At 33.7% G+C, this 15,429-nt stretch overlaps 1 protein-coding gene across 1 annotated transcript in view; it reads right to left on the reverse strand.

Annotated features, from left to right (window-relative positions):
- LOC149782250 (uncharacterized) overlaps positions 1-15,429 on the reverse strand; it is a 300,926-nt gene that overhangs the window by 117,096 nt on the left and 168,401 nt on the right. Inside the window, exons 71-75 of the mRNA XM_089935100.1 lie at positions 14,767-14,890; positions 10,337-10,431; positions 5,551-5,721; positions 4,913-5,093; positions 467-633 (exon numbers count right to left, since the gene is read on the reverse strand). Of these exons, the coding sequence (XP_089791226.1) occupies positions 467-633; positions 4,913-5,093; positions 5,551-5,721; positions 10,337-10,431; positions 14,767-14,890 (738 nt within the window). The remainder of the gene's footprint in view (positions 1-466; positions 634-4,912; positions 5,094-5,550; positions 5,722-10,336; positions 10,432-14,766; positions 14,891-15,429) is intronic.

Consider the following 15,429-nt stretch of genomic DNA (forward strand, 5'->3'; position numbering starts at 1 on the left):
AATCCTAATTTGGATCTGCTTGGAACAAGGTAATATCTATCTGAACAGAAATCCTAATTTGGATCTGCTTGGAACAAGGTAATATCTATCAGTGAACAGAAATCCTACCTTAAGAAATATATATGATAACTTAGTCACATAAATGTATTAGCCTTTGTGTTATATTTTCATTTTGTTGCTATACGACATGCTCCATTCTTCTAAATCAATTTACAATTTGCAATTATCTAGTCTAAACTGGACTGACATGTGCTAAAAGAAATGTAATGCAAAAGCCAAATTTAATTTCACATCTCAAACCACTTTTTCCGAGCTATGTACACTTATGTAGTGTAGCAAACTTTATTCAGCTTTGGTTCACAGATTAAATTACTCCTGAAAATTGCAGCAAAAGCTTATACAAGTCTTTTATGTTAAGTGAAATGCAATGCCATATTGTCTTCAAGAACAGCAATAACACTTTTACCATTGTTCACTGCTCTGAGTTTCAGCCAGGCTGGTATCCCATCAGGTATCTGGAATGTGTGGTTCAAAATACCTCCTTTTGGTTTCACTTCCCACTCCATCAGTCTGCAGTCCCGTGTGGTAACACCCAGACAAAAGTGAACCTCCTTTATATCTGAGTGAGGATCACTGAAATGCATTACCAAACAAAAAATGAATATAATGTTTGCTTTTTAAGACTATATTTATGTGCTATTCAAATGCATGTCTTGTACAAAACTTATTAATGGCCAACAAATTCCAGATCCAGGTGATAATTATGCCTAGGTAGAAGTATGATCCGGTCTTTACCTAAATAGTCAAAACACAATGCTCTGAATACATAACAAGTGATTTAAGAAGAATGCCACATCTTCCCTATGAATGGTATTATAATGATGGACTCTTCTGATTCTGCAGACAAAATAAGAAATCCTTGCAAACTAGAGCACCAACTGTAGGTATGTACATGTATTGCACCAAAGTTTCCTTGCACACTAGAGCACCAACTGTAGGTATGCACATGTATTGCACCAAAGTTTCCTTGCACACTAGAGCACCAACTGTAGGTATGTACATGTAATGCACCAAAGTTTCCTTGCACACTAGAGCACCAACTGTAGGTATGCACATGTATTGCACCAAAGTTTCCTTGCACACTAGAGCACCAACTGTAGGTATGTACATGTATTGCACCAAAGTTTCCTTGCACATTAGAGCACCAACTGTAGGTATGTACATGTATTGCACCAAGGTTTCCTTGCACACTAGAGCACCAACTGTAGGTATGTACATGTATTGCACCAAAGTTTCCTTGCACACTAGAGCACCAACTGTAGGTATGTACATGTATTGCATCAAAGTTTCCTTGCACACTAGAGCATTAACTGTAGGTATGCACATGTATTGCACCAAAGTTTCCTTGCACACTAGAGCACCAACTGTAGGTATGTACATGTGTTGCACCAAAGTTTCCTTGCACACTAGAGCATTAACTGTAGGTATGTACATGTATTGCACCAAAGTTTCAGTTGAATCTGTAACTTTGAGAGAAGATACTTAATTTTCAAAAAAACAAATTTATGGTGTAACTATGTTCCTTTGATAACACTTATCTACATGGTGTCTATCTCTGCAAACCTTAGAAATTTCTGACAAGACCTGCCAATGGAAATTTTTTAAAGTACACTTCCTGAACATCTATGCTGGTTATGAAATCTCCCATTTCTTCTTGGCATTTCCATTCAGAACTTGGGTGCCGGTATGTGTAGGTTTAGAGAGCTTAGATCTGTGACTAGTCCCAATGAGTTCATGTTGTGAAAAATCCCTTCCACCCTTTTCATAAAAAGTGCTAATTTCCTGGTGCAGAATATTAGTCTTCAATTGTCTTTTGTGATGTCTGTAGCAAAGGTAGTCCTTGACAGAAGCTGAGAGTCAATCAATGTTTTTTGGAGGCACTCCAAGAAAATATGCAAGAATCATGACTTCGACTATTTTGATCCTGTAAGTTATTTTCAAATACATCCATTCAGATGGCAGAGTGGATCTTTCTCTCTCTCGACCAGACTGTCAGTGTAACACTGATAAAATCAAAAAGCGGCTAATGAAAGAAATATTATATTCAGGATAAGGTTGTAGTCTCACTCTCTGTCTGTCAGTACGGGTTCTCCTCATTCCATGATGAAGTGACTAGGAAAAATAGGACTGGGCTTGAGAATTCTAGACATGCATGAAGTTTGGTGGTCCATTCAATAACCTCCTCTTTGTAACCATAAAAAAGGAGATCAAAGAACGAGGATAGGAATGTATCTCTTTCCATGAGTTTATTATTGAATGCACTGGGGAGAGAATGATGAGTTACCCTATTGAGTGCATAAGTCATATGAGAAATTGACCGTCAGATATGTCTGTCTGCAGGGTTCTTAATGGATGTGTCAAGGCCATGATCTAATTGCTAACTTACAACCACTGAAACCTGGTAAAGCATAGAGTCAATCACTACAATGCTGCGAACAAGTTGTGAGCAAAGAAGATTTTAGATGTATGTGCAAATCAGTAATGTCTCTTTTGACAGCTGGAACTTTATTTAGTGTAAGGGACTGGAATGAGTGTCTTGTACAAAACCAAGCAGAAATTTGATGGGAGTTGATGTAGCAAAAAGATTTGCCTGTTGATGCTTGGATCTTGAAGTTGCCTTGCAAAGCACTTTAAAATGGCATCAGCTCAACCTGTTTAAATCAAGGCTTGGTGTTTCTTGGATAAGAGATTGATCGATGCAAGAAGTCTGTAAGTGATGGAGCAGGTGGTAACTGACTTTAGGCAGATACTGAAAGACCTCTTTAATGGATGAATTGAAGACTAAGAATTTATTGTCAGACAGAGGAAAACATTTTGTTAGCATGCATTTTCAAACTTGTCAGAATGATTGTACAAAGAAGCCTACTATCTAGATAAAAATGTCTGTACTGGTGAAGCAGGCCACCAGGGATCATGAATAAGGCTGGAAGTCTATTCATGCTGGTACATGGCTGTTTATTATTTGTGTTGTCTGGCTATAGAGCGCCAAGTAAAAGTTTTCGAAAAATGTAATGAAAAAAGAATTGCATAACAAACTTTAAGAAGACGTATTCTCTTTAATATGAATCCAACATACAGTAAAAGATAGGAGGTAAAATGTAAAAATGTTCATTCTTTAAAAGGTATATAAAATAAAAGATAACAGTAAGACAATATAGAATCCTATAAATACAGGCTTGACATCTGTTACATAAACAGCATTCCCGCCACCCAAAAATAGCCCAAGACTTTCTCAAGGAAAACATCATAAAGTTTCTTAACTGGGAACACAAAACTTGGCAACCTTGATTTTGTTGCTTCTATATGAGGAAGACATCGTATGAGAAGAAGGTGGAATAAAATTTGTCTCTAAGTAAAAACTGATTTGTGTGACTTCTGCTATGACTGACCATTTGTCATTAACTACCAAAACTGCCATGCACAGATAGTTTAATATATAAATGCAATAATACGAGCAATTACCCACCTGCTAAATGTGATCAGTGACCATGATTTGCTTTCAAAATAAGTGTTTCAACATTGCTATTACTGACCGTATCAAAGAACAAAACAAAATACTATAGACCATTGCTTAACTTCTTGTAACCATAATTTCTGAGTACAGCAAGCAGACAGAATGCAGATTGTTTTGAATCAAAATGCACTAATAAAGGAGGAAACAAGTCAAGTGTGCTTACCAATATCCCTAAATGTGTAATGGAGAGTACTCCATTGTAATAGCATAGTCTTTCAAAGCCATATTTCAATGAACGCTTCCACCTTTAAAAGATTAGTAATCGTGATGTACATATTGGTATTGTTTGGTTATCTGTTGAGAAAATTGCACAATGTTCTTGTGTTAAAATGAGAGAAATTCTCCTTGCTTTCACTGTAGTGGAAAAATGGGAAATGCAGTAAACCATTTGTCTATAGAATTACAGTACATAATGGCCAGGGTGAATGAGGTCTTTGCCTTTTTCTCAGAACAAATTACTCATTTTTAGATCATTTTCCTACTCTCTGTAGCTTTTGAAATGTTAATGTTATTAAGACCTGCACACAATTCTGAAACCATCTGTTGAAGATCTTCTAATCTTCTCACCTTAGTCCATCAGTTACATTCTTGTGTTTATTAAATTGATCCATTGATTATTTACAGTGGGTTACTTAGGTTTTTGGTAATGGCTCTAAATACATATATGGTGTACATGTTATTATAGCTAACTTTAGAATGTATTGGTGGGATAAGCAAGCACCACCTTTGTGGAACTTCTAGGCTCGAGGCACAGGACTTCCCAGTTTCTAATCACACAAGTCCAATACTTTCCAAAAGGAAAAATTAAGTGAAATCTGTAATTTGAGAGTGAAAAAATGGCACCTGCTGGTGATATCAGTCAACTATCACAATAGAGTCATAGTAAACTACATGCAATGAATTAGAAAAATGAGATGAGTTACAATGAATACAATTGTCATTTTCTCTAACATATACAAAAAGGTAGAAGACTGAGATGAATTATAAGTACCATAAATCATAGGATAGGCACTGATCATAGGATAGGCACCGATGATGACAAATGATTAGTTGATTGTATTGAAAAGTTATACAACCAATGTGCAAAATATTTGTCTGTGATAACAGCTGAGTGAATTTTAAGCAAGAAAAATAGATGGAGTATTCTTCCCTGTAGTAAGTAATGCTAATACTGGTTGAAAGGCACAAAGTGGAAGGTATTTAGAGCACCTCTTGGAAGAGTGTTCTCACCAAGCATGCACTGAAGTAGTAACTGACAAGGGAAGGGATAATGATACCAATCCTTCATCTTGGGAAGCGTATTACTTGTAACACATGGAAAACAGTGACAAAACTTACCTGGCATTGTAGTTTGCCTCAATAAGGAATGTTTCCTCATCATACTTGATGTTATACACCTCATACATAAATGGTGGTGATGTGTCTACCATGTATGGAGTCGAGTGACAGATGGATGTACCCAATGGTCCTCCATACTGAACTTGATTAAGTGCTCGGACTGTGATATAATGCTTCCCATCTAATAAAATAAAGAAAAATGCAAAGAGCAAATATAAAATAATTTCAATTTGCTTATAATTGTACAATTAAATTATTGGCTGTAGTTTTGCTTTTACTTTGGCTGATTAAATAAAATGGTTCTAAACTTGAATAGTTTTTAAAGTAAAGCACTGAGCTGTTACAAAATGTTTCATGAATAACATCATGTGATACATAAAAAGAAAAAAATGGTAGACAGACAGACAGACAGACAGACAGATAGATAGACAGATAGAGATATGTATGTATATACTGGCAAGTTTGTTAGGCTATGTCTAACATGTGTCCGCTGGCTAAGGATCAAGGAGGGGCTTGCAGATGGAAGTGATTGTAAAATATATGCAGATACTTAAAGGATTAAACAAAGGTCAGTAGATAGGTTTCTATCTGTTTAGGTAGACTGCTTGATTGAAAATAAAATATGTATAAATTTGTACCTGCAAGTTTGAGAGGGTAGATCTGTCCATTATGGGTCCACTGGCTAGGATCCAGGAGGTGCTTGTGGGGGTCATGATGTGGGTGTAACAACTCTTGACATGTAGTATAACCAACTGTCCAGGAATAGCCATGTATGCCCGTCTCCTTGTCATGAATTCCATCCCAGTTGGCTACAAAAAAACATATTGTATGCAATGTAAACCATTCCCAAATGTTGCATGCACTTTACAATGTTTATGATAGTAAATATATGAATTACAAACAATGACACTTCTTGGTTAGCTGAAATTAATGGCATGTTCAAATAGGTATAAATTGTTTTTGACAACAAGATCAATAATTCATGAGATTACTTTAATTACAGCACTTATAACTTCATTGTATAGTTCTAATTTTGGCTATTACGAAACTTTCACATGTTTAGAATTTCAGGAAATTTTTTATTATTAACAAGCTATTTAAACGTATAGCATATTTCCAAAAATCTAGTTTAGGTACAATCATTCCTGTGAAACAGCACTCCTGGTAATCATAAGTATTGATACACAGCTATAGACTTTACATGAAGGAAAGTTATTTTGAAGCATTATGGTTCAATTTCAAAAAGCATCATCATTCTAGGTCATAAAACTTCTCTGAAAACAAAAGATCCAAGTGAGCCTGATATTGCTTACCTGCCTGATATCTGCTTATATTCAAATGCAAGAGCAGCTGGCCAAGAAATCTGGGTCAATAAGATTTTTGTTTCCAATGCAGTTTTATGATTATATTATGACCATTAGTTTATGTGTCTTTGTCCATACCACATCAGCATCATTTGGAGTGATTCTAAGTTACATTAAGGTGTAGTTTTGCATATAAACTTAAATAAATAATGCTTTCAACTGTTTCATTATTTAACAAATTAGTGGTATAGCATTGATATTTCTATTTTGATCATCTTGACCTGTGTTCAATGTACATCAACAGGGAAAAAAATTCCAATCGTCCCAAAATCTTTACAAATGACAGGTGGAGATGGACAAGTAACTTTTTCAAGATTCTTACTGGACTGGACAAGCGGACTTGTAAATAAATTATCAAATAAACTGGCAGCTTTTATTCAGAAATTATCTCAGCTGATATAACATAAATTATGATCAAAAGTAATAGCATTAGTTTATCTTTACTTACAAGTTTATCTTCTGTACAGTATCTATCAATCACACACTGTCATGATATCAAACTCAAATTTCTGATGTCACCTGACTTAGATTAGATTTGCACAAGCATCCAATACACAAGACACTCCTACATTTAGAATAGAACTGTTCTGAATTTAGTGACTGGTTATCCACATCTTGCATTTAGTGTAGTTCATTTAGAAATGTAGTGAAAGTACCAGACCAAATCAACTAGTTGCAAATTGGCTATTTCTATCAGTTGCAACAGGTGATTATTACATTCATTTGTCTCAAAATCTCATCAATGGATGTCACCTACAACATCTGAATGGTAGGTATGATGATCATTCACAAGGTTTTCAGTTGTGGACATGGAGATAGAAGAAAGAAAAGATAGAGCAAAGGTTAAATAATGCAGAGAAAAGGAAACTGCAGGAAAAGTGACATGCTTCTTTAAAACATAACATAATAATAGAATAGGGTTAGGAGCGCTATTTCGGCAAGTCTTTCTTGCAAATATCCATTTAAATTGGACTCAAAATCTTCCTTAGTTCTGGGTTTAAATAATGCATTTAAGAAAAAATCATTAAAATTTCATGATGATCAGAAACACACAGTGTGTAGAACATAAAAAGGCATTTGCACAGCTGGAATGTACATATCATCCAAATAAATATCACCCATGAAGTTAAAATTTGTTCAACCTAAACAATTATAAATAAATTTCTGATGACTGAAATGTATGGAGATCATGTAGAAGTTGAAAGTCATTTTAATTGCAGGGAAGTGACTAACTGAAAATTTGATGAGTCCATGTACACTTAGCTAATACTCCTAGTAATATATGTATCTAATTACATTTATTAATTAAGGTCTAATCTTGGTATTATCAGTAGAAAAATACCCTGTCAGCATAAGCTTTCATAATTTTTCCTTATGGTTGTTACCAAATGAACGACAGAATTTTCCATGCATTTCATACAATTATGCAGGGAGTATGTAAGCACATATTGCTCTGTGATAAAAAATGGTCCAGTGTCAGAGGGTGACATTTAGAGACTGAGTGTATTCACAGATTTTTCTATAATCTTACAACAAATTCTGTAAAAGCAAATGAAACACATATATTATTTTGCTGTAAATCTGCCAGCAACAGTTATTTCATGATATGTTTAAAGAAACTTGCCAGGTAATAATGGTTTAATAGTAACTCTGAGTTATTAAACACTGTATTTACCTAATCTAAATTTTCAGATATATATTACATCTTGATCAGCAATTTTAGTAAAAGAATTTGCCTAAACAGCTAAACTGCATGTAGACAGTGCTTTTCATGATCTTGTGAGGTCAGGTATTTCCTGCATAAGTTATAAATAAACAATAATTATTAAAGTTCAATACAAAAATGGAATAATAATAATACCAAGTACTAATCTGGCTGTGAAAACAGAGTGTTTCTCAAGACTTTGTTGATAAGTTACATGACAGTGACACACAATCTAGGCAATATCATTCTCTTTGTCTACGAGTAAACATGATTTTAAGGTCTTTAGAAACAAAATCACAAGTAACAGAATACTGAAAGTATTTCACTTTGTATATTTCCACAATTTCTCAATAATTGATTCTATGTGCAAGTGCTTGTGCTGTATGTATGTATGTGTGTGTATATATATATATATATATTGAGCTTCTGTGTTTGTGTGTACACATGCAATTTGAGTGTGAGTCTATGTGTGAGATAGGAAGAGGTTGCTTGCACTCTGTATATATTTTTTACATATAGTTATATCTAGGCAGACTTAAAGTAGATTAGTTCTATTATATGTAAATAATGGAATTATCCTCATTTGTTGTTTATTATCAATGAACTTGCAGACTGCTATGTAATAAACATAGCACATTTACAACAATGGATTAAAATGTAACTGTACTAAATTATTATCACTAAGTCTCAATAAAAGAATAACTTTCTCATTTTTATATATAGTTAATTTGACTGCTTTGTCAGAGATATATAGAATCTATGTTTGGTTTGGGCCGAGACAAGGAAATTCCAGTCAAGGGTTTATATTATTTGTCTCCCCATCAGGCTTGCCCAAGTGGGGAGACATATAATATAAACCCGCGACTGGGATTTCCTTGTCTCGGTCCAAGTCCTAACGTAGATCATTTTTCTCACCCAATATTTTCCTTTAAAGTAAAAAGAATTCTGCACTAGTGTTCACGTGCAATGTTTACATGTGACGCAATAATATAAATATGTTAATGAGGGCTGTGGTGTGACCGTTGCATCTGAAGTACACAGTTTATATGCATGAGCAAAGAAAAATAACAACATAAAACGTCGCATAATAATGAGGTATTATCACATTTAATACATGGATGTTATATGAAATTGACAATAAATAATTAATATTTATTACAAGAAACTGTTTTATTTTCATCAGTTCCAATTTTGAAAAGTTATATTGTAAATAATAAAATGATATTGGCTACTCAGCTCTACTGTACTGTAGTCATACTTACTACAAGCTGTAACAAAGAGTAACATCTTTCTTCAGATTATTCATGGGTAATTAGAGATCTGTGTCACTATTGTATATAACTATTCTCTTCTTTGGAGGAGGTGAAACTGTGTGTGACATACTTGTATTGTCCTTAATATTTATTGACTGTAAAATTTAATTATATTAGACCCTCCAAAAACGGACTCTAGCTGATAACCATGTGCTAAACTTTCAAGTTCACGGATTCTTTAAAAATTTATTTTTCTGTCCTGGAAATATGGCAAGTGCTACAGTGAAATTTGCTTATGGATTAATGTGCTGATGGATAAATTATTCCTTCTGGCTGGTAAGTGTATTATTTGTCATTAAATATTGTAGGTATATTTTTGATTCAAATGGGGCACAATGGAGATGCTTAACAAAATTAGAAAAAAAACATGTTTTATATAACACTTTTCTGGCTGTTACTCAGTTTTCTGGAGTTGGAAGGCTATGAAGTGTATAGGTCTATAGCCTATATGCATGGATCAGAGTTTCCTGTTATATTGTTCATTTCACACAGCATTGAGAATTTTATCCTATCTGTAGTACAGTCATTTTCAGGTCAGTGTCATTAAATGTAGCTAACAGTATATAATTTGTTTCACATGAAGTATTTAAAACTAGTTAGGTAGCTTTAGCTACATTTAATGATGCTGATTTAAAAATGTACCGAGCTAGGCCTGCATATAGGATAAAACTGACCATGCTGTGTGGAACAAACAAGCATAATACCAAAAAGCTCAACATCATATGCGTTTGTCTTTGTCTCTCTTGAATTGTTTTTGTATGGTGTGTTCTCAAAGATGGATTTAACTTAAGTTACTCTGTTTTTGTTATATATTTGTTGATGTTGTTGTTGTTGTTTGATTTTAGTACAACTACATCAGGCACAGCAGAAGACAACAAGGGTTTCTTTTTTAAAAAGTAGTTCTGAGCGCGTGGACACCTTGACTAAGATGACTGGTCTGAGATGACTAGACTGAGACAAGAAAAGTAAGGTTAGCAAAACAAGTAGATTTCTCTGTCGCATGGGTGAGAAACCTCGAACAAAGGACTGCTGGTATTGTTACCTGAGATGTAAGTGTTGACCTGAGTGTACAAGAGATCTTCCATTGGCACTGGTCCATTGAACACAGTTAGGGAACCAGGGCCATCTACAATAACTCTGAAATAAATTGTATTGAAAAGGATGCATTCTACAACAATAGGGCTTCTTATTTTGCTTTATACCATTCTAATTTCAGTTAAAGTCTGAATGTGATCATCATTGCAAGCCATGGGCAATAATACACTATGCTCCTCTATCCTCCATGGCTGTCTGTATGGAGATTCCTTGTTTCTCATGAATATGCATAAACCTGCTTGACCAATTACTGCAAGTGCAGGTAAATTGTTCTCACCCTGTGACCTAACATGACCTTTCATACTGCCTGAATGACCCAATGAAAGTTTCTCTTCCATACATTGCATATTAATCAACGAAATGGACACTTATATCATGTGTAGAGATTGTTACATTTAATGTTGACATTTTATGTGTACTCACAAGGAACAACAGAATCAGCCATTGGGATAGAATCTGAATAAAAATTCTGACTTCTTGATTGATATTTTCCTTTCTGGAGTCATTGAACCATGTTTATGGGCCATATGACTTCACATGAGCATGGCCGAAAATATACAATTAAATACTAACTGATAGGAGTACATTATTGTAATTACCAATACATAAAATTATTTAATCAACTTCTACATAAATAAACAATGTAATTGTTTGCAGCTTCCAAAACATGACCAAAATTTGACAAAGTCCATACCAATAATATTCACTTTTTACTTGCACATGCAGATGTAAAGGTGTGGTTGCTTACCTATAAGATCAGTGACCACTAAAGTTAATAAAGTTGAGGTTACCTGTACCATCAGCAACCACTATGGTTTGAAGAGATGAGATTATTTAACATCAGTGACTACTATTGCTTGAATACATGACCACTACATTGCTTAGACACCTGTGTATGTGCGACAAATATATGCTTTGTTTCAAACAGTTTTGAAATGTTGTGTTCTCAGTAAATATTTGGTCACATTTTGAAAACTATTCAAAATTAATTTTTGTTAATGCTGTGGCGGTTGATTAAATATTTGTATTCATTTGTATTTAAAACAATGTGATCAAGGTACACATACTCCTATCAGTCCGAATTAATTAGAATGTAATCAAGGTACACATACTCCTATCAGTCTGGATTAATTAGAATGTAATCAAGGTACATATACTCCTATCAGTCTGAATTAATTAGAATGTAATCAAGGTACACATACTCCTATCAGTCTGAATTAATTAGAATGTAATCAAGGTACACATACTCCTATCAGTCTGGATTAATTAGAATGTAATCAAGGTACACATACTCGTATCAGTCCGAATTAATTAGAATGTAATCAAGGTACATATACTCCTATCAGTCTGAATTAATTAGAATGTAATCAAGGTACATATACTCCTATCAGTCCGAATTAATTAGAATGTGATCAAGGTACACATACTCCTATCAGTCCAAACTGATTAAAATGTAAATCAAGGTACACATACTCCTATCAGTCCAAATTAATTAGAATGTAATCAAGGTACACATATTCCTATCAGTCCAAATTAATTAGAATGTAAATCAAGGTACACATACTCCTATCAGTCCGAATTAATTAGAATGTAATCAAGGTACACATACTCGTATCAGTCCGAATTAATTAGAATGTAATCAAGGTACATATACTCCTATCAGTCCGAATTAATTAGAATGTGATCAAGGTACACATACTCCTATCAGTCCAAACTGATTAAAATGTAAATCAAGGTACACATACTCCTATCAGTCCAAATTAATTAGAATGTAATCAAGGTACACATATTCCTATCAGTCCAAATTAATTAGAATGTAAATCAAGGTACACATACCCCTATCAGTCCGAATTAATTAGAATGTAATCAAGGTACACATACTCCTATCAGTCCGAATTAATTAGAATGTAATCAAGGTACACATACTCCTATCAGTCCGAATTAATTAGAATGTAATCAAGGTATACGTACTCCTATCAATTAGAATGTAAGTCAAGGTACACATACCCCTATCAGTCCGAATTAATTAGAATGTAATCAAGGTACACATACTCCTATCAGTCCAAATTAATTAGAATGTAATCAAGGTACACATACTCCTATCAGTCTGAATTAATTAGAATGTAATCAAGGTACATATACTCCTATCAGTCTGAATTAATTAGAATGTAATCAAGGTACACATACTCCTATCAGTCCAAATTAATTAGAATGTAAATCAAGGTACACATACTCCTATCAGTCCGAATTAATTAAAATGTAATCAAGGTACACATACTCCTATCAGTCCGAATTAATTAGAATGTAATCAAGGTACACATACTCCTATCAGTCCAAATTAATTAGAATGTAAATCAAGGTACACATACTCCTATCAGTCCGAATTAATTAGAATGTAAATCAAGGTACACATACTCCTATCAGTCCGAATTAATTAGAATGTAATCAAGGTACATATACTCCTATCAGTCTGAATTAATTAGAATGTAATCAAGGTACACATACTCCTATCAGTCTGAATTAATTAGAATGTAATCAAGGTACATATACTCCTATCAGTCTGAATTAATTAGAATGTAATCAAGGTACATATACTCCTATCAGTCTGAATTAATTAGAATGTAATCAAGGTACACATACTCCTATCAGTCCGAATTAATTAGAATGTAAATCAAGGTACACATACTCCTATCAGTCCAAATTAATTAGAATGTAAATCAAGGTACACATACTCCTATCAGTCTGAATTAATTAGAATGTAATCAAGGTACATATACTCCTATCAGTCCAAATTAATTAGAATGTAATCAAGGTACATATACTCCTATCAGTCCAAATTAATTAGAATGTAATCAAGGTACACATACTCCTATCAGTCCGAATTAATTAGAATGTAATCAAGGTATACGTACTCCTATCAGTCCAAATTAATTAGAATGTAAATCAAGGTACACATACTCCTATCAGTCCAAATTAATTAGAATGTAAGGTTTTTTCTCTGCTCACTTTAAAACAGAAGGTCCGAAAATATGATGATGCAAGGGGAAAAAACCTTTGCTCCGTCTGGATCACATGTAAAAGGAATTAAGAGAAAAAAAAAAGAAACAAAATTCAGAATAGGAAGACAAAACTCAAATTCTGAAATTTGTCTTTCACACATGGTTGTGGAATTAAGAAAAAGACATTATTGCCTAACATGGCCAAAAAACAGCTACAGCCAAGTTCAGACAGTGATTTACTGTTAACAGAACAAATTCAAATTAATTTCAGCAATTTTCAAATATATTAGTAAAGGTGTATCAGTTAGATTTGAGATACATATAATGAAATTCAGTTACAAAAGTAGGAATTGGTTTAAAATGAATCATGGTACCAAAGTGTCTGCTTAGAATAATTAGATAGGTCTAGGACTTTCTTATTAAGCATTAGGAACATGTAAGCACATGGGTTGAACCATTGATTACAATAATTATCTTTGCTCTAGTGTCATCATGTGAAGGGTTAAAAATGGCCCAGTCTTGATATTCTGGTATCCTCTACCTAAAGTCAGATACACATACAGGCAGATGTGGACACACTGATTGCTTCATCAATCCTTATTACTTAATGGAGGAATACAAACAGTAAAAAGGCCCTCACTTTGCCTTTGAATGGAGGAGAGATGTATTACAAGTGCTTGTCTTTTCTTAGCCCAAGTACAATTTATTATGAAAAAAATGTTAGAAATTGACAGTAAAAAAATGTTAAGAGTTCTGAATGAGAGGGGCCATCTCTCCATTCATCTATTATCAGTCCTTCCAGCAACCCTTGTTAAAAAAGTTTGGTTAGGAAAATCATTGCTATGGGCTATTTTAAACAGAAAAAAAGTACAAAACTTATGTAAGTTACTGAAAAATAAAGCCTTTACTTGACGTACTAAATAAACTTGAACAAATGTATATTCTTATACACTGCCTTTCTGTTTAGTCCAGGTGGATCTTCTTAAGAACCCAGCTCCACATCACAGAGACTACATCTGATTTTACTTCACCCTGATCCGTCATGCAGTGTGTAATTGATTTTCAACATAAAAATGATAGAATGTATTGAAAGAAGGGTCATTTTAGAAAAAGTAGGGAAAAATAGGGTGTCTGACAAAACAGTAGAACTGCTATGAAAAACCTGGGCTACTTGAACAAATATTATAAAATAGTTGTACCAAAATTTCTTCACAGAAACATTAGAAATAAAAAATGTACAAACTGATGACCAAAAGAAAAAATATTACTAGAGGTCAGAGATAGGATATATATATATATATATATATATATATATATATATATATATATATATATATATATATATAAAATCAAAAACAAATTTAGAATGTTAAAATACCTATGGTTTTTGACTGTGGCTGACACTCCAACACATAAAGATTCCCAGTCTCGTCGATCATTTGGAATGATGTCTAAGCAAGGTAAGGTCTCCAAATAGTCAGCTACAGCATTCTTGATAGGACCTGTCATTTAAAATATTTGTATGTACTAAACAAGCACAAAAAACATGTTGTGTTCAATCTGCACATTTCACAATTCTGTCATTGATTAATTTACCTTATTAGATGTATTCACATTGAAAATACTTAATATGCCGACAGAAGACCTACATATTGTGGTACTTGTGACATTAACTTTTCCCAACAGACACAGAGAGTTGAGGGGAATGCTTCATAACTAAAGCATCTAAATTTATAGAGGTGTGTTAGAATTTAGATAGAATACTTGGGTATATTTACTGACAATTCAAAGAGATTTGACTCAAAGCAAATGACTCATTTCTGGAATAAATGTATACAAAATATGACCTCTGCAGATTTTCAAGAGTCCTGAGTGGCCTGATATCATTCACCTAGGTAGATTGACATATGCTGTCAGCTTGTGAAACAGCAGAAGTGAAAAAAAAAGCTTGACAGCATACCAGTACTTGCTATATAATCTGTTAATTTAGCTCCTGGATCTCTCATTGTTCCAGGTGTCCAGGCCATGATTCATAACTTAG

Source organism: Sinohyriopsis cumingii, chromosome 15 (assembly GCF_028554795.1).
Source record: "Sinohyriopsis cumingii isolate HCF-2022 chromosome 15, ASM2855479v2, whole genome shotgun sequence".
NCBI lineage: Eukaryota > Metazoa > Mollusca > Bivalvia > Unionida > Unionidae > Sinohyriopsis > Sinohyriopsis cumingii.